We start from the raw sequence: 19,816 nt of genomic DNA, 5'->3' as shown, positions 1-19,816 counted from the left end.
ATTTTTGCATTTCATTGTTGTGTATTCTCTTACACTATTGGTACATATTGTTAACACTGTTGGTGTATTTTGAAAACCGTCGCACGACCTCACGGGAGGGTCTCGCTGCATTTGAACTTTTCCCTATTGCGATAACTATATATTTTTTTTTATCAATATTGGAATGCCCTTATACCCATAATATGGAATACTTAAGAGTGTTAGACCTTTAAACCTGGGATGTGGTTGAGTGGAAGAGACTCATCCATGTTTAACCAAAGCTCAAGGGTTCAATCATTGGCTTTGGATATGGGGTCGTCTTAAATCTACATGCCAGCTCCCACCCAATAGAGATGTCTATAATTTAGTAAGGCAATTAGTCACCATCTCCGGCGGTGAAAACCATGGTATTTCTATGCTTTGAATATCAAAAAGAGTGTTAGAACTTTAAATTTTGACAATATAGTACAAAATATTGGTATTATGTGATAATTATATCTAAATTTTAAAATTTAATAATTTAGTATCCAATCTTTCTATCGGGTAAGGATATAATCATCACAAAACATAATTTTAAATTATTTTATCAGTAATCTTTTTCTTTTAAATCAACACAATAATTGGAGTTGACAAATTTGTAATCAATGTGGATATATTTTAGTTATATTTGAATTTTAAGGTTAATTAATTAAACTATTATTAAAATTTTATATTTAGTTAAAATATGTTAATTAAATAAAATAAATAAATTTCAACCTATTTTTTTCTATTTAATATAACTCTTGGTTAATTTTTTTTAAAAATTAAATATTCACTCAATTATTATTTTCCAGCTTCCACATGCTAAAAGTCGCCTATACTTACTAGTTGTACAAAAATGTCCTTATCAACATTGAAATTTGCTTCTTTGTTTTTATTTTTTCTCAAATTTAAATAATTGTGATTTGATAAATTAAACAACTTATCACTGTTGTAATCATCAAGTTTAACTGTTAACTCCCTCGACAGGCATCACTATGCTTTGACTATTATACTGCCAGTTTATATTTAATCCATGAGGGTGGTTGTATTTAGCCTTTCGTTACTATTTTAATCTAATTGACAATTTTTTTTTTTTTTTTTTGAAAACAAATCTAATTGACATTAATTTTGAAGACTATCTAACAACTTTATAATCTTAAACTTTTGTCATTTCTGATTGGTAATATACAATAATGAGTTAATACTTCCAATGGTCCTCCAAGTATTAGCGATTTACCAGCTGTTGTCATCCGAGTTTTAAATGACCTCCAATGGTCCTCCATGTTTTAAAAAATAACCACATGTGGTCCTTTTAGGATATCTCGTGGTCATTTTAAACTCGGATTTTTTGTGAGATTAGGACTACGGATGGCTACTTCTAAAAACATGGAGGATTGGAGGTCATTTAAAACTCGAATGATCACAACTGGTAAATCGTTAATACTCGGAGGACCATTGGAGGTATTAACTCATACAATAATAGTCGTTGATCTAAAAATAATGAAAAATTTATGTATAAAATTTCATAGTTATATTGCTATTTTAAAGAATACAAACTCACTACCGATGTCGGTATGGTGTACGTATAAAAAGAGCACGAATTTTGTTTAGTCAACTTAATCTAAGAGCATCTGCATTAGTATGATTTTTGCAGAGATTTTTAAGTGTCAGTTAGGAGAGAAGAATGGAAAGAAAAAAAAATGAAAAAGCAAAAGAAATTAAAACAATTAAATGAGGGTGGTCGCCAATTGGCGACTTGGTGACCACCCTCAACGCGTCCACTAGGTGTTGCTGGTGCGCTTAAGTGGGGCCCACAATAGGAGATAAAAACTAGTCTCTCATACAACACTTTTTTTTTTTCTTTTCTCTCATTTCCCTCTCTCTTCCACAAAAGTAACTGCACACGGTTACAAAAACGACGTCGTTTTAATTAAAAAAAATCGTTTTCGATTGCCGTTAGTTAAGTAAACATATGTTCATAATTTTATAATTTCACATTCTGAATGTATAGTTATGAAGTTATGGATGTGTAGTTATGCAATTCTGAATGTATAGTTATGAAGTTATGGATGTGTTGTTATGCAATTCTGAATGTATAGTTATAAAGTTATGGATGTATAGTTCAAATTATGCATAACATATCGCCGTTAACGACAATCGAAACTGATTTTTTTTTTTTAAATCGGACGTCAAAACGACGTCGTTTTTGCAACCGTGTGCACTATGCATGGTGCACACAGTTGCACAGCATAACGCTCCAATTTAACCCTCCTAAAAAATCACTTAAAACCTACTATTGTGAATGCCCTAATTAAGGTACTTTTAAAGTTTTATTTGGCAGAAATAGAATTTGTGTCGAAGTCGATCTTGAAGAGTGGCATTGAGAATGTGTAATCATGAACGTTGAATTAACGAAAAGAACAGTTTTGGTGTTATATGCCGACTTAGCTAGATTGTTGAACTATACATATAGACATTCTTCAGAGCTGCTATTGTAAGACTAAATATATTGTACTAAAAGTTTTTCTGAAGCTCCGATGTGGCCATAGGAAAAGTCCGATCCTAATCATATGTAGAAATGAAAACAAATTATAGCTTTTTCGATCATCATCACTTACTTTTCCTTTTACGCGTGTTATATATAAGGAGAAGAAACATTATTTGTATTAAATTTTTTACTATTTAACAAAAAAAAAAAAAAAAAAAAAACTTGTGACTTCTTTTATGAAAATCATTCACCACCCACTCATCCATTCATCGACCTCTTTTGATACAATGTCTATATATTTTGAACAAATATATTGTGGCCTCCCTGTGTTGGATTTTCCTAATTAACATGTATCTGTAATTATTTGACTATGGATTGTATTGGTGTGACATTATCACAATTTTTGTACTCGAGAATACAATATTTTTTTTTGTTTTTTTTTTAAATAATTAGTTCGGGGTTTATTTGACATTTCTTTCTAATTATTTCAAATTCATATTAATTTACTATATATACAACTACAACTAGACTTTAAACGGTAGGACCATTGTCCAAACAATTGATAATGATGACACCTACCGACTCCAATTGAACAAGTTTATACATAATTTTATATATCAATGCATGAAAACTTCTAAAGAAATTTGTAAGTTAATTTTTACTATATCATTATAACAATATCTATTGTAACCATATATTTCAAATTATTTATCTTCATCCTCTATTAAAAGTTTAATCGAATTGTAAATTTTAAGTGAATTGGGTCAAATATTTTATATTATGATATAATATAATTGAATATGAATTTAACTCGAATATTAGGTTTTAATATTTTCGTGGTATACTGAAAAGTATTAATACCCAAATAATGAAATAAAGATAAACATATTTAAAATCAATATAACAAAGTTATAACATTTTATTTAAATATACCCAATTTAACCCAAAACAATTTCACACGAACAAAATATATATGAACTAACATCTGAAATTTTTGAATAATCTATATAAAATGTATTTATATATTATTTAACTTGATTCGACACCTACTCACACATATTAGTAGAAGAATTCACACGTAGATAATGTATATAAATTATTATTTGATTTATACGGTTTTCAAAAATAACACGTGAAGCTTTTGAATAGCAAATATAAAAAAAAAAATTATTATTCAGCTTGATTTGACACCAACTTACACATACTATGAGAAAATTTTACAAGTTCATAATTGTACGAGTTATTATTTGATTTAGATGGGTTTTAACTTTCCAAAATAACACTTAAGAAAATTTTGAATAACCAATACAAACTTGGTTTATTATTCAACTTGATTCGACACTCATTCACACATATTAGCAAAAAAAAAAGAACAAATCACATGTAAATAATATATATGAATTATTATTTGATTCAAACATATATATAGTTTTCAAATATAGCATCTGAAATTTTTAAATAATCAATACAAATTTTGTTTATTATTCAACTTGATTTAGCCCCCAACCATACATATTAGGAGGTGTTTTACTAATAATTTGATGACAAATCTCTTGATCCTATTATTGTTGGAAAAATAGCTTAAAATGACATAACATGGCATATTAAGTGGCTATTTTGTGGTACAATTATCAGTGGGGTCCACTTCCGATTTGGGTCGGGTCAAAGTGGATTCGGGTTCTTCGAGACGAAGAGATTGATATATTCGGGTGTAAATCTAATTCCAACTAGAAACGAGATCGAAAAGGCTTGATTCAAGCCCGAGCTCGTGTGCGCAGGCACGAATGTCGTCCAGAAATTGATTGGACTGAAACCTGAATGTTCAAACTCGTACTAGCCTCTACCCATTTTTTTTCCACCTTTTCCTTCCCATTTTTTCCACCTTTTCCCATATAATAATAATCTTTCCGTAGGATTATTATTTAGAATTTTTCCACCTTATTACCCAACAATTATATATTAAGATACCAAATTAATCAATTAGATACCAGTCACATATTAGCATTGATTATTCCAAATTTCAAGGGGTTAATTAATTATAGTTTTCATTTTCCTCCTTCCTGGTGGCAGTGTGAAGATTAATTATATTTAAAGTTGACAGATTCCTTATAGGTACTAACATTTTGCACTGTTTACTGAGTCATCGAGTTAATAAAAGCGACATATTAGTTTTCTTGATTTGACTCGATGAACAACCTAAATTGGTTTATCTATCTCATTGTAATCATTCGACAACTAGATATAGAATCACAATACAAAATTTACTCAATATATACCATCGACAATAACTATGGATTTCTTTCCTCAAACATATGCCAGCTGGCTTCTATGTTTCAATATTTGCACATGCGGAATTGATATGATTGGGGGGAAACCGACAAGACAGCTAAATGAGCATTGGTCATTAGAATGACAAGTTATGAATAAGACAAAAGTATGGTCATAGACCAAAAATAGTTCAACTATTTAAGCTAGCTAGTTGTTACAAATGAATGACATTTGAACAACAAAAGTCAATTCACTCTGAAGATTGGTTAAGGTAATAGTGTATTAAATTCGGTGGAATGATCATTCGACTCATGTACTAATCAAGTCATCATGTCCGACTCTGTAATAATGTAGTATATATCCCTACTAGGATTCAAACTTAATATGTCTTTAACCTATTTATTTTTTTCTAGTTAAAATAGGGACAACTCCCTAAATTAGTATTTTGATAAGCTATAAATAGGGTTTTGGCCTTGCATTATGCATAAACAATATTCATTATATTGCTTCTTTAATTTAGTATTATTGCATGCAATCTTGTAATCACTTGTCCTCCAGTAAGAGAACATTTTGCGCTCATACATTTGTTTAAAATTCTTGATGTATTAGTGGATCATATAAATTAAGTCTTGGATTATATAATATCAACAGTTATAAGAAATTATAAGTCAAATTAAATGGGTTTCTCTGCTCTCGATCCAATTCATTGTTTGTCTAATTGGGAAACCATTTACTTAATTTTACAATTTATAAAGTTTGATTGACTAATTTGTTTTTACAAGAAATAAAATAATAACCAAATCTCCCGTTATAAAACTTGATCCAAAATAGTGAAATTAATTAAAGTATCTTGTAAGAGGCTCATAAGACATTAGTTTAATGGATAAGAATCTTCGTTTAAGACTTGCTTTTAGTGGCATTGTAGGATTTGATTCCTGCCACAAACATTGAAATTTTGAGTTTGGATTTGAATGAGACTTTTTGTGCACAAAAATGTACTTGTTTAATGTTGTGTCTCGAAGCTAGATTGATTCAATTCACCTCTTTATGGATATCGGGACATGTTTGTGCTGATTCATGTGGTCCATGATATAATATTTCGAATTAAAAAAAAAAAAAAAAAAAGTATATTGTAAGAGAATGATCCATGACGTGCATGATATTCCAAGCATGGATAACATGTCCGATTTTCGGCCATTTTCTTCTCATCCCATACGCAGTCAAAATTAAATTACGTATTTACTTACGAAACATTTGTCTGTATAGTAGGAGATTTCCGAACATCGGCCGCCGACGGACTAATCGGACATTTCACAGCTGTTCGATTGTACGGTACAATATAGCAAGTCAAACGTTATATGCTCTCACACACTTGTGGCTACCGGCAATCCACGCTTGTAAGTTCAACGTCACGTCTACGTCAATACTGCTAATTCTAGAATAATATTGCCTTCTCATTATGAATGTCGACGGAACAAATCAGGTAAAGTTGTGTACCTGGCTAATCTTCACTCTGATTGAATGGGTTCAAGTATATAATAATTGGGTTTGAAAAAGATTCGTATATATCCTTATTCTAAATTTGACCAATTCTATATATTATATACGTGATTATGTTTAATATAATGGTTTATAGGCGTTGATTGACATCTTAGATTGTTCTGGATATAACATTACTTGCTACTTGAGGTATATTGGATATTTTATTGTGGGAACATTGTCACCATAGTATCACTGCAACCAGTCATATGACGATGGATTATTGTATTTTTGCTCGCATGGGCAGCTCAGCTGATCATAGGGGTGAAGTTTGGAAAGAATGATCAGGGATTGAGTCTCACCAGCGGCAGTGTGGGAGTAACCTCTCAAAGTGAGGGAGGCTTCTTGTGCGCAGTAAGCAAAAGTCTAGCTTCTATGGTTCGGTTGAGTTACCATGATTTACATCCTCTTAGATGTTCTGTCGGACCGGGGTGTGGGGGGCCCTTGGGGTTGGGGATTCAACCTTTTGGAAAGAATGGATCGTTGTATTTTGTATCAATTGGCACGATGTTGATTGACATCTTAGACGACTTTTTTTTTAAGATTTAATTTTTAGTCGACAATGAAAACTTATAACCACTACTAGTTGAGAGTGTCACTCGTTAAACTTCGTTCCCAAGTAATAGCTCACAAACCACACCTCCAATAGACAAGTACTTGCCTTTAATTTCTATCATCCATACTTCCAACTAACAATAACAAAATCCGCCCGCACGCGCTTAGCTCAATGGTCCAGTAGATAGTATTTGGGATAAGAGATCAATGTTCGAGTCTCGGCGGCGGCAGTGTAGGGCTAGAATTTAGTCATGTCTGTTGAGTCATTTAAACACCATGATTTACATCCTTCCAAATGCTTTGTCGAGTCAGGATGTGGGATAAGTATAATAATTAATATGGAGGTAATTTTTAAGGTGAGAGAAATATGTTTCTATACAAGAGTAATATAATTAAGATTTAGCTTTTTGTGTGATTTGTAAATTATTATATAGATATTAAATTTACTTAATGTATACTCTTTTGAGTAGTTGTTGTGGTTTTTTTTTTGTTACGTAAAAATATACTCCGTAATTAATAAACATAAATACATAATATTTTAAAACTTTTTACTCTAATAATAATTAACAATAATTAATTGCAGTACTCTCAATTATTATTGGAAAACAAGTTTGTATATGCTTGTACATAAAACCATTTTTATTATAACGTATAATCACACGTGAAATATTTTTCTGATGTAAAAGGTGACTTATCTTAAAATGTACGTGTCAAAAAATTGTGTATACATAATGGTAGTATTTGACAATATAATAGACCTTCCGACCATCCAAAAAGGTCACAATCTCACTTTTCCCTCCTATCAACCGCCCAAAGAAAATTCCCTTCCAAAGTTTTGAATTAGGAATACCACAAAAAAGGGATTAGTGTGTGTGTATATATATATAGCTTGATTGTCACTATTTTTAAATATATTTAAAGACCAAAAAAAAAAAAAGAAAAAATTATTCTGGGTTTGCATTTGAGTTATGACTTATTTCAATAATGGATAGATGTGCCAGAAAGTTTACATGCTATAAAATTTAAACTCTTTAAAATCCTTAAAAAGTTGAATTATTCAATGTAGGATTAAAACTACTTAGAAGTATTTCAACACTTTATTTTTCCCAACTCAATCGTTACAATTTGAGTATCAATTTCTCATTCATATCACCCATTATACGTTTTAAGTATATAATATATCAAATTAAACTTGTCACTTAGAAAAACTTGAATCCACTATGACCTTACCTAAATTGGAAATGAACACGCTCAAAATAATCACTTAAATATTATTTTAAACTAAGTTTTTCAACAAGTAAAATTTAGATGGGTGACCCGCACTAGCTGATTCGCATCCATTGTAATATTAATTCTACATTTTCATCATTATAACTCTTCCATGTTGCTTAATTCTTTGTTTCTCTTGAGAGTATTAAAAGACAGTATTGCACCACGTTAGCAGGCATATCATGGAAGAAAAAGTGCATGGCGCCTAACACCAATATAATAACCAATTTTAGCCTTTTAGGTTGGTACATTATTGTTATTATTTTCTTTGTTGATGAGCTTGCAACATTTCTCATATGGAATATATGATGTTTCACGGTAGCGTTATCTTTTTCACTTTTCAGAAGAAAAATGATAGGGTTTTGGGTCAAATATTTTTGCTGCATTTGTCATATGCACACCATCATTTAGTTGTTTCTTCTCTTGGTTGAAAAGAAAGGTATGCCAGATCATATTTTAAGCTTATCTTATTGTCCATCATTTGATTAGAAAAAAACAATTTTAACAATATGGAATTATTGAGTGTTTAGAGTAATAGATTATGGTATGATTATACTTGCAGAGTAGTTGGATGTTGGAAGCTAACACTTGATGGACTCATTGACTTGTCATTGGTTATTATCTCATTACTTAGCTTAGGACTTCTAGTATACATAAGTCCACTGTTGCAAGAATCGTGCCTAGCTAGACGCCAGCCGGCTGCCTAACGTATCACCATAATCAGTGATCTAGGCGGCCGACTAGCTAGTTGGCCAGTAAGCTATTTTTCACTTTTTTAAAATGAGTTATTTTAACTAAAATAATGATGTTGTTTTGTGCAAAATAACCTTAAATCTTTCAAATCTGAGATGTTTTTAAGGTTAATATTTACTATTTTAGTATTAACTATTAAAGTATTAAATACTTTATAATTATCAAGTCTTAAAAAAAATTAAAAATAAAAAAGTTTTAAACTAATTTAAAAAATAAAAAAATACACGAATGTCCTAAAAGCGCCTAGCGATTTTTTTTAACCATGAATAGGCCTCTTTGGCATGCTTAAGGAATCATTTTCTACTCACCTATTCACTTGTACTCACTTGCTCTCTTGTAACAGTCATTTGGACAACTCTAACCCTCGTCAAATCAATTGGTCGACTTATATTGTGCATATTAATACTAGATAAGCTTCATTTTCATAACAAAAATACTAGATGTAAAAAGGCTTACCAATTGTAATAGAGTAATCATTTTTAAAAAAAAATTAAAAAAAAAAGGCTTCGGCTTGCAAATAAGCCCAAGTCAATGTAATCAGTCCATATGTTTTGGACTATTCTTTGATATGGAAGCCCAATACTAAATGGGCCAAATATGAAACATTCCTATCATAACCAAAGTTGTCCATTGGACACTTGGCAGCCCATCATTTCTTTGTTCAGTCATTATATCATGGACCGCGGTGCATAATCGCATCAAAACGGCATCGTTTCTTTAAGTAACAAAACGACGCGCTGTTAGTGTTAACGGAGTGATACTACAGTGTATCTAAACCGATATTGCCTCACGTATTATTTTTATATTATCAAATGAAACTGCAGTTATATCAAAATGATACTGTAGTTGTGGTGAAATGAAACTGCAGTATATATAAAATGAAACTGAATAACATTTTACATATTTGAGTGTATATTGTGCAGTGAAGCTGTAATTATATCGAAATGATCATGTAGTTGTGTTTTAATGAAACTATAATGTATATAAAATAAAATTAAATAACATTTTCACATATTTGAGTGTATAAATATTGAATGAAACTGTAGTTATATCGAAATGAAACTGTATTTGTGTTGAACTGAAACTGCAGTGTATATAAAATGAAACTGAAGAATAGAGTTATTTTGTGCGGAACGGTGCGAAACGAATTTCGTTTCTTTTCATTAAATAAAACGGCGTCGTTTTGATGCGCGGTGCATAATCATAATTTGCGTTCTTTGTTCAGTTGTTATATCTTAGACTTGGGTCCATATTGTAAGATACGATAAATTATACTATGGATCAGTCTACCTATCATTGTGAATGTTGGTCCAAAAATAATTTTTAGATTTTGAACCTAATCATTTTTGAACTTCTAAGCAAATTAAAGACACATTACATGGTAATTACAGACATGTGACATGATAAATACAAACATATAAATAATTAACTGCAAGTAATAATACGTTAACTGCAAACACATAAAATGTTAGTTGTGTTTGTTATTAACATATTCTGTACTTGCAGTTACAAATTATGTATTTGTACTTATCATGTTATGTATATGTAATTACAATATTATGAGCCTTCAATTTATTTATAGATATAGAAATTATTAATTGTATGTACAAAATGTGTTAACTGTAAACATATAATTTTTGAATTAGAATTCATATGTAATATAAACCCTGGTCCATAATAAGCAATTGGTAAGATACATTTTCATATAAGTTCATTTTTAACATATCACAAATTCATTATATTTGATATATATATATATATATATATATATATATATATATATATATATATTTCGGATCCTTTGTCCAATGTTGTTCCGAAAATCGAGAATATCTTTAATCTGAACACGTGTCCTCCAATCTGCATAGTCTTTGGAAGGTCCACGTGTCAACTACCCAAGTCCTCCCTCCACGTGTCCGCCTCACTACATTTCACTCTTTAATTTTTTTTCTTATAAACTGTGTCAAACACTGTCCATTTCTAGGTCCAAGAAACATAGCATACCATGGCCAACGCTAACCCGAGGTCCGTCGATCCGTTGGTGGTCGGAAAAGTGATCGGCGACGTGCTCGACATGTTCGTTCCCGTCGTAGAGTTCACCGTCGACTATGGGTCCAAAAAGATTGCCAATGGCGTTGAGATCACTCCTTCCTCAGCTGCCCAGAAGCCTTCAGTTCACATCAATGGTTCCCCTGCTTCTCCCAATCTTTATACTCTTGTAAGTTTTAGCTTATCGGTTCAAAATAAGAACACAAATAGGCTTTTAAAAAATCTTTCTTTAATGCCTGTAATTCTTTGTTGATAGATTATGGTGGATCCTGATGCTCCTAGTCCCAGTGAACCAACTTTCAGAGAGTGGCTTCATTGGTATATATAATGATTATATTAATAATTAATTTTCTGGAAATTTAATTTTTTTAATTAATCAAATTAAATTCTTCTACGTTTTCATTTTCTTGTTAAATTTCAGGGTCGTTACGGATATTCCAGAGGGATCAGATGCCTCTAAAGGTTAATAATACTGCTAAAATTGGGTGTAATACACTGCCGGAAATTATGAAATTTCTGACCACTTAAAAGTGATCTTAAATCAAGTTGAAAGTCTAGTTATGATCATTTTGGTCTTCAGAAAAACCTTTGTTGTTATTTTCGACCCTTTTTTGAACTTGATTACTTTCAGGTGATCGGAAATTTCATAATTTCCAACTGTGATGTGATAAATGATTTAATGGTGTTTTGGAATTGCATGCAGGGAGAGAGGTGGCGGAATACATAGGGCCGTCGCCGCCGACCGGAATACATCGGTACGTATTCGCGCTATTCCGGCAAAGGGAGGCCATGCAGGTCGCGCAGAAGCCGCCGGAGAGTCGAGGAAACTTCAGGACTCGGCAGTTCGCCGCCGCCAATGGGCTCGGCCTTCCGGTGGCCGCACTGTACTTCAACTCCCAAAAACAATCGGCTACCAACAAGAAGCGCTGATCATATCATATATATCCTCTCACTTTATATGTATCGTGCATGTAAATGTAGACATAAGACATGTAGTGTGTTTAATCTTGAATTTTGTCATATCATTAATTTTTGTCTTGTTATGTTTAGTACGTATTTATTTGTTAAACTATTTTTTTCTTTCTTTATTCATTCTTTTTAATATTTTAAAATTATTTTTAAATTTAATTCTTGGACTTTTAATATAATTTCAAAATATATAAATTTATACCATAACAATAAATTAACATTATGCCAATTATTATGTCTTATGATAATATTCAGATCATATGCTTTGTATCATAATATCAAAGGTTTATATCTTAAAATGCTTTATATATTACAATATTTAGATCATATGCGTTTCTTTTATTATTATCACAAAATGTCAAAACACTTATACATATAAATATAACTACAAATTTGATCATACATCGCATGACTAGCATACTAGTTAAGTCATTTAAAACCATGTATAAATGTATTAGCTATAACACTGTCAAACATTAACTTAAAACGAAATGTTATTTACAGCAAACAATTTACATGTAAAAGAAACAAGTAAAGTTGGGGGAAGTATAAGGTTGTTCCATCGTTGCTATTACACAAAATTGTTGTCAATTACATTTGCCTGTCCAAAACAATGATTTCAGTGAACCCCACAACATCCAAATCCAGAATCACTACAAATTAGTTCAGTTTTACCTCGCATGATCACCACCAAGACACAGCCATTCACAGAGATGATGATGATGATGATGATGAAGAAGAAGAAGAAACCAATTACATGAATCAATCAGTCTGGGAACGCTCAACCCAGAACACCATTTCTTTCTTTCAAGCACACAGGAATGAATATAAAGAGCTTTCGCGATTTTTTGACACAGATGCAGACCCTTTATCAAGAACGAATGAAAAGAAATGAGTTTACTTGTTTACAGTTTACAGACAGTATGAATAAGCCTGAAAAAGGAGTCACCTTTGGCAAATGGCGCGATAATAGAAGTCTGGGTTCTTCAGGAAAGACGGACGTTTTGGGTTTATCAGAACGGTTCAAGAGAGCGATTTTGTAGTAGTTATGTCATGAATTGCTCCAACTGCATCTCGAATCCCACATACAGCCATTTTCTTGACCTGTTTTACGCGTTTTTGTCAAGAAACATGACAAAAAGATAATAGCAAAAGTAAAAGAGTGTTCTGAAACTTGCCTCCATCAGTTTTCTTCTCGCTTTGTGGTGGGCAGGAAGGACTCGAATTTCATCGCTCAAATGGATGCACTCGGCCGCGTTTTCAGGCGACAGAAAGTTCAAAACAATGTTCACACATGACTGTATATATATAACATTTTCAAGAATTATACACACAGAAGACTGTAATGGTTATGCAATAGACATACAACTATACAAGCGTGTGTGTGTGTGTGTGTGTGTGTATCCGGGAAGTGCTCGAGTTCATGTCATGTATAAGATTAGAGCTACCTTAAGTTGTCTAATTTGATATGGACATCCAGCGGGGATGATCACAGCTTCGCCAGGATGTTGGTCGAACGTCCATGGTTGAACATCTAACAAAAAATAAACGAGAAATCACTTCAAGAACACGAGCAATGGAACGAAAATGGAGAAAGACCAGGAACTGAAATTACCGAATTCCTCTTTAAGCTTCAATTTATGATATGCGTCGAGGAAGAAATCTTGATCAAGAATCGGATGCGCAGGCTATGATAAATTGACCAAAAAAGTGATCACAAAGAATCTCAGATGCTATAAATTTACGGGAACGTTTGTATTGGTAAATACTAAATACCTGTTTAGAATAGCTGCAAGCAGAGGTGAACTCCTTAGAGTGCCTCCCGAGATATTCCACAAGTTTCGGGACATCCTGTCTGCGGAAAACATCCCACTGGGCCCCACAAACTGTAGCCGAGTTTTCTGTACCATGAGTATTGGTGGATTCTAAGCTATCGTTAAAGAAATCATCAATGTCCGAGTCTGTTAATCTGTCGACTGATTCAGAGCAGAGTATCGAGCCCTCGGAATCAGATCCCGAGTCACAGTCACTGTCCTCAACGCCAAATGTTTGGTCTTTATGCGAGTCAGCAGAATAGAAGGGCACTTTCGCAATAGCATCAGGCAATTGCGGGTGCTCTCCATTCACATCCTGCAAGCCCGATTCTTCAGTATCTTCACTCTGATCTTTAGCGCCAAATGTTTTCATCAAAGTTTTAACTTTACATAGCTGTTCTTTAGATACGGGCGCATCCGTAGCATATGCTAAAATGTTCACCTGAGACCAAAACCAATGAAACACATCATAAATATAAATACGTTCTTGATTTCAACACCTTAAATTCAATTACTAGGAAAACAAAACGACGACTTGAGAATAATCCTACCATATCATAAGACTCGTAGCACAGGTTAGTTGTGAATTCAGTTCGCACGAGCTCTTCGGACCCACCATACGAGATATAGATATTAGGACCTACGTCGGGTGCTGCCATTTCCCCCGGTAATTTCACCGCTAGGTTGAGGAGACCAGACTTGGGATTCATATACTCCTGAAGTGGCAAAGCTCGTAAGATTTCCAAATAATGCGCTGGAAACTGTTCTTCGAATAGATGGGAAGAAAGCCAAGCTCTAAACTTTATCATTTGTTGCCTAATAGCTGCATGTGTCTGCCATTGCAATGACCCCATAAAGACCTGCTTTCTGGCGATTTCTACCTGCAAATATTAAAATGTTCATATATAAAACATATCGAGCAAAAAGTTATTAGTACCCAGTAATCTAAGAGTTAATGATTGACAAAAATACTGACCTCACACCAGTCGAGGGAATTTGGTGTTTTTGTAGGTTCTTTATTTTTTGGACACTTAGACCTCTTCTCGAGGTAAGTGCAGAACATAAAAACGGGATCCCATGACAATTCTGAAGAACTCCGGAGCACGTTTTTTACTATAACAGGATGACCTTTTCCCCAGTGTTTCTGAAAGTTTTCAAAGTCTTCTTCCCAGAGATCCTTCAAAGCGGGGCAATACAGAAAGTTGTCATTCGTGTCTAGTCTTTGAGCTAATTCCACGAGCAAATTATTTACCCCACAAGCTTTACGATCACCTTCCTTGCACGGTGAGCATGACCCAGAAGCATCTTCAGTTTCTTCGTACTTTTTGTTGTGGCACAATGTCGCTCGGGCGCTAATTTCCAGCTCCTTAAACCAATTGCAAGGGAAAAGGCATCTCAAGTGAAGGAAGCCGCCACTGCAACCACCGGATTCTTTAGGTGGGCAAGATATGCTGCCATCAATGCAAGGTTCACATCTTTGTCGAAGCTCCGAGCAACAATTTATGCAAAGTACAAAAGAACAGTTTAAGCAGCTTCTGTGGTAATCCAGAACGGAAGCCTTACAGTTACTGCTGCTCCACGTTCAATTCCACGGACCACAAAGAGAGCAATTTAGACATTAGAGAGTATTCGCCATTGGGTATTTCTCGACTACAACAAAAGATTCGAGTAATGCTCAACTTACCAGCAATATAACTTCTTGGGGCCCACTGCAGCCTGCTGTATCTGGACTTCCCCCGAGTTTTCTTTTCCTATTTAACATAGAGCTTAAGACTAGATTCAAAAACAAAGATGCACAAGGTAAAGTCGGGAGTTTTCACCTGATATGTTAGCTTCTATCTCCAACTCAAAGCTCTGTTCTTGGTTGATCTTTTCCAGAACAGGAAGAAGTGAATGGATAAGATAATAAAGCAGTCGAGTTTCGTTAACCCTTTTCTTGTCCCTATAAAATTCCTGATAAGATCATACATATAGGCAGGTGCATCAGCATTAATATAAGCTCACCGACACTAAAAATTCAGCCTTTTGTAGGACAAACCTTGAAGTTGATAGCCTTCGATTTTGTTTTTGTGCAGATTCTACAGCTGCAGCTCCCACGACACACAGGGCATGCTGCTTTAATCTCCGGCTTCTCAAGGTGCCTAAAGCAACTCAAACATCAGATGTTTATAAGCGATTCCTCAACTTTTGTCCCAAAAAGAAATAGTAATAATTGTGGTACCTTAAATGTATCTTGTTCAGAAATAAAAGACGAAAAAAGAGAAGAAACAACAAACAGTAAACACCAAGGAATGAACTTTTAGGCTTTTGTCTCATAAATTACGATTCATGGTCATTAAAGAGAATGTATTTACAACTATAAGAGGATCTAAATATTCTTTTTAGCTCCATCTGCAGTAGTTACTACCCGAAATTTATTTTCAATCCAAGAAACATCAAATTCTATGCTTGCATAATTGTATCGACGAAACTCGAATATCAATGAGATAGACTATTAACCCCCTATTTTTATCATTTCCCCCGACTTTCCTCCTTCCATTTAGTTCCAATTCATTATTTCGTATAATGACACTACAACAATGCAGTAAATTGTGAATTCTACACACTAAGACTAGTATGGATTATCAAGTAAACATGGAAGCTAAAACAGGACAGTGCAGGGGAATGAATCACGAACCGTTCTTTAATGCAATCCATGCAAAAAGATTGCTTTTTGCAACTCGAGCATTTGACGAGAATCCTATAGTTGGTTCTTCTACACCAGTGGCACTTCTTCCTCTTCACTTTCTTCAGATTCTTGGCGAATGGCACGGCCTGCAAGTTCATACAATCGAATTCAAATTAATGCAATGCTTATGAAATATTAATTGGGAGTTGAAAGAAATAGAGACCTGCAGTGTGGTGATGGGAGGAAGTTCAATGTTCTTTGACCTAAACTGCCTGGCCGAGAAGGGACTCAAGCTCAAATCCGCCCCCAATTTGATGCCCGAGATGAAACCGCCATTGTTGAGGTTATTAGAAGGTAAATTGGGGATAGCCATTACAGCATTGGGGAATTCACGCATTGATGCTGCGTCGCTATCATTCTTGAGCTCCTTCTGTTTCTTCTTCTCCACCTGGCGTTTCAAGAACACCCGGATGAGCTCCAATGGCAAATCCCCTCGCTTCAGCTCCATTCTCTTCAACGCTTCATCCAAAGCCTCGGAAACGCAGCGCTTCCGCTTGGCCGCCGCCCTCAATTTCCTCGCCACTTTCAGCGTCTTCTCCCGCCGGGAAACCCCAATTTCGTGGCCCTTATCCGCCGCCTTCTTCATCTTCCTCGCCCGCTCGAATTTCAGCGAGTCGGGGACCTTCTGCTTCATCTGCCGGTGCCGGCCCTGCATATAGTGAATGTCGCACAGCTTCTTCCCCTCCAGCACCCGCCGCTTGCACCGCCATTGCCTCCCGTCCGTCCGGTTGCACCGGAGATCGTCCGGCAAAGACTCCCCCTCCGACATAGGGTTTTTTTTTTCTTTCTACTTTTTCAACAATCCCTCGAGAACTCGAGATTTCCTCCCAAAGACTCAGTCTTTCCTTGTGGGGAAGCCTTTCAAGAATCAAGATTAGGGTTTTGTGCCCCAGATTAGAAAAAACAACAAAAAATAAAAAAAATTTACTGGGAAAAAGGGTTTCAAGATTCAAGATTTAAGATTTTCCGTGTTGGAGTGTGATGAAAGAGGAAGAAGAGTCCTACATTGTCTTGGTTGAGTCACAAGTGGAATCTATTTATCACTGCCACCAATTATGACCCCTCGTTTCTCTGTAGCTTTATTGCATCAAAAAAACATCTTGCGGTGGGTGGTTAGAAGTTGGTAATTCTCAATTTCTCATCTCTGTACATGAATCAGATAATTTAATGATGTTTTTCTTGTAGATATTACAAAGATTCATTGATTTCAGCCTATATAAGTAACCAAAATTTCACTGAATTTCCTGTTTTTTTCTCTTTTATTTTTTTGGGTTCACTGATTTTGAGTATTCTCACATGTTTCTGTTGCTTAGTAGGATGCCACAGTTTAATGTAAAAGATCATTACTTTAATTCTGTCAAAATTCCATTTTTGTTCATCCATGTTTTTATCTCAAAGTTTTGAGCTTTCTACAATTCTACCCTGATTCATCACTCAATTTTGGACTGACAATGTCAGTCTAATGATTCAAGATTATTTGTCTGATTAATGACAATTTGGACCCTCAAATGACAATTTGGGTTGATCATAGTATCATCATACCATAGTACCAAATGGATTAATTAATGTTCAATTATTGGCTCTGATATACATTAAAAACAGTGGATTTTGAGGTTTTTCATGTTTCTGTGTACATTTTGTTTGTGGGAATGCATAATTTTGGCTGTTTTTTGGATCTTACATGCATATAATGATACTATACAGACTGTGAAAGAGCTAAAGAAATTATATATAAACTGACCAAAAAAAAATTGTTTTTAGCCTAGTAGCTCTAGATTCTTGCTCTGTCAGTAATACTTTATGCTTTTTTTTGATCAATAATCAATGGCTACGATTATATGGACAGTAACAATGAAACAGTACAGTGGTGACAGTGGTGTGTAATTACGTTAGGGGTCAGTTGAGTTTTAAGGAAGATAATGGATGACAGATTAAGGAAGATTAGGTTGATGATCATCTCAGGAATCATGCAATGTTTTCTTCTTGATTATCTGGATGATTTGACATCGTGTACAAGTTTTGCTATCTAGTTTTAAATAAGAAGTAAGAGATTTGTAATCGTGTTTGTAAAATTAGGTACGTGTAAAGTCCGACCATCCTAGTTTATATAACATATATGCACCATTAAAACGTACAGCCAAATGAATGTAGAATTTGCATGGCTTCATCTTATGTGTGCTCAAATGCATAGCTACTTAGGTCATTCTCAATAGAAGTTTTTGGTGTGGTTTTTGAAAAATAAGGCTTATGTGGATGAGAGAGGGTGAGGAGAGGTGGAAAAAAATATCCTTGCAAAGCATTGATTTTTATCAGATGTGTGGGACCCACTAAGAAAAACAGATTTTCGTGTCCACCTCGCGTGAAGCGCAACACAGCGCCCAGCCGGGCACGTTAATGACACTTTTTTCCTTTGTTTTGGTTTCCAGCTTTGTTTTGCTTTATTTTTTTTTCTCGTTTTTCTATTCTCTCATATATTTTTTTTCCTAATCACACCTGCAAAAATTATAACTATTGAGAATGCTATTAGAACACATTATATTCTTCTAGACTAGCAACAAGATACATTTTTTAAGGAAAATTTTGAAAGGCATGACAATTGAATAATTGTGGACCTTTGTCTACAAATCTACAATATAATTTAGTGTGTGCATGGGCATGTGAGTGGATAATTCAGAATGTGGGCTTGGGTTCTTTGGTCCAACAACTTTTTCTCTGGCCCAAAAGGTGCATTTCCAGTCCAGTATTATATGGGCTTCATATAGGCACAACTGCACAAGCAGCCTGCCTACACTGATTTTTTTTTTTTTTTTTTTCTATTATATCTCTAAAAATTTATCATTTTCTCACGGGGCAATCATGAAGATTGGTTCCACTCTATCTGACAACACTTTCATATTTAATAGCACGCAAAGTCGCAAACCACACAAAGATAAATTACACTAAAAAAATCATGTACAATAAGCTCAACTGAGATAGAATTGACAAGATCAAATCGAGTTCTTGAACTTCAGATATGAGAATTATATTTTATCCGCTCGGCCAGCTAGCATTCTTCTTGTCTGTGAGGGAATGGGCATGGAGCTGTTTTCTTCTTTGAAGATCAGTATAATGAGTACTGGCAGTGATTCTGTGAAGTTCTTTTGGGTTGGAAATTTATACTGATTTTATCTCTATTCTCTGGCCAAACCTTAGCTTTGGTTTGATTCTCTATTCTTTACGCCAAACTTTGTATAGTATATAATATTCTTTAATTTTTATCAATATATTGTCTCATATGTCTTACAATTGTGACAACCTACAAAGGAACATCTTGCAAGCCCTTGCCAACTTGTTGAGGTTGGTCAATCTTCCGTAACACTAATTTTTTATTTTTTATTTTTCGTG

The 19,816-nt window shown here is 34.0% G+C and overlaps 2 protein-coding genes across 4 annotated transcripts; one reads left to right on the top strand and one right to left on the bottom strand.

Moving 5' to 3' along the window:
- The first annotated feature begins 10,832 nt into the window (after window positions 1–10,832).
- Window positions 10,833–11,958, top strand: LOC109167305 (protein MOTHER of FT and TFL1-like). The gene is made up of 4 exons (XM_019316332.1): window positions 10,833–11,090; window positions 11,178–11,239; window positions 11,343–11,383; window positions 11,625–11,958. Exons 1-4 carry the CDS (start codon window positions 10,878–10,880, stop codon window positions 11,849–11,851), a joined length of 543 nt encoding a protein of 180 aa, XP_019171877.1. The 5' UTR covers window positions 10,833–10,877; the 3' UTR covers window positions 11,852–11,958.
- A 372-nt stretch (window positions 11,959–12,330) lies between these two features.
- LOC109170488 (lysine-specific demethylase JMJ25) lies at window positions 12,331–17,555 on the bottom strand. 3 transcript variants are annotated; one of them, XM_019319634.1, is made up of 14 exons: window positions 16,596–17,554; window positions 16,382–16,518; window positions 15,743–15,845; window positions 15,525–15,657; window positions 15,389–15,455; window positions 14,681–15,275; window positions 14,256–14,585; window positions 13,667–14,146; window positions 13,506–13,578; window positions 13,339–13,424; window positions 13,069–13,188; window positions 12,840–12,994; window positions 12,566–12,756; window positions 12,331–12,491 (listed from the first exon to the last, which is right to left on the bottom strand). In XM_019319634.1, the coding sequence occupies exons 1-12, from the start codon at window positions 17,199–17,201 to the stop codon at window positions 12,914–12,916; spliced, it is 2,811 nt and encodes a 936-aa protein (XP_019175179.1). In that variant the 5' UTR covers window positions 17,202–17,554; the 3' UTR covers window positions 12,331–12,491; window positions 12,566–12,756; window positions 12,840–12,913. The 3 variants fall into 3 exon arrangements, with proteins under 3 accessions (XP_019175179.1, XP_019175188.1, XP_019175172.1); XM_019319643.1 differs by having other exon boundaries at window positions 12,331–12,756; window positions 14,681–15,272; window positions 16,596–17,555; XM_019319627.1 differs by having other exon boundaries at window positions 12,331–12,756.
- Between the last annotated feature and the right edge of the window lie 2,261 nt (window positions 17,556–19,816).

The sequence above is a fragment of the Ipomoea nil genome, unplaced genomic scaffold (genome assembly GCF_001879475.1).
Source record: "Ipomoea nil cultivar Tokyo-kokei standard unplaced genomic scaffold, Asagao_1.1 scaffold0317, whole genome shotgun sequence".
Taxonomy (NCBI): domain Eukaryota; kingdom Viridiplantae; phylum Streptophyta; class Magnoliopsida; order Solanales; family Convolvulaceae; genus Ipomoea; species Ipomoea nil.
This window is presented reverse-complemented; position numbering and strand designations above follow the sequence as displayed.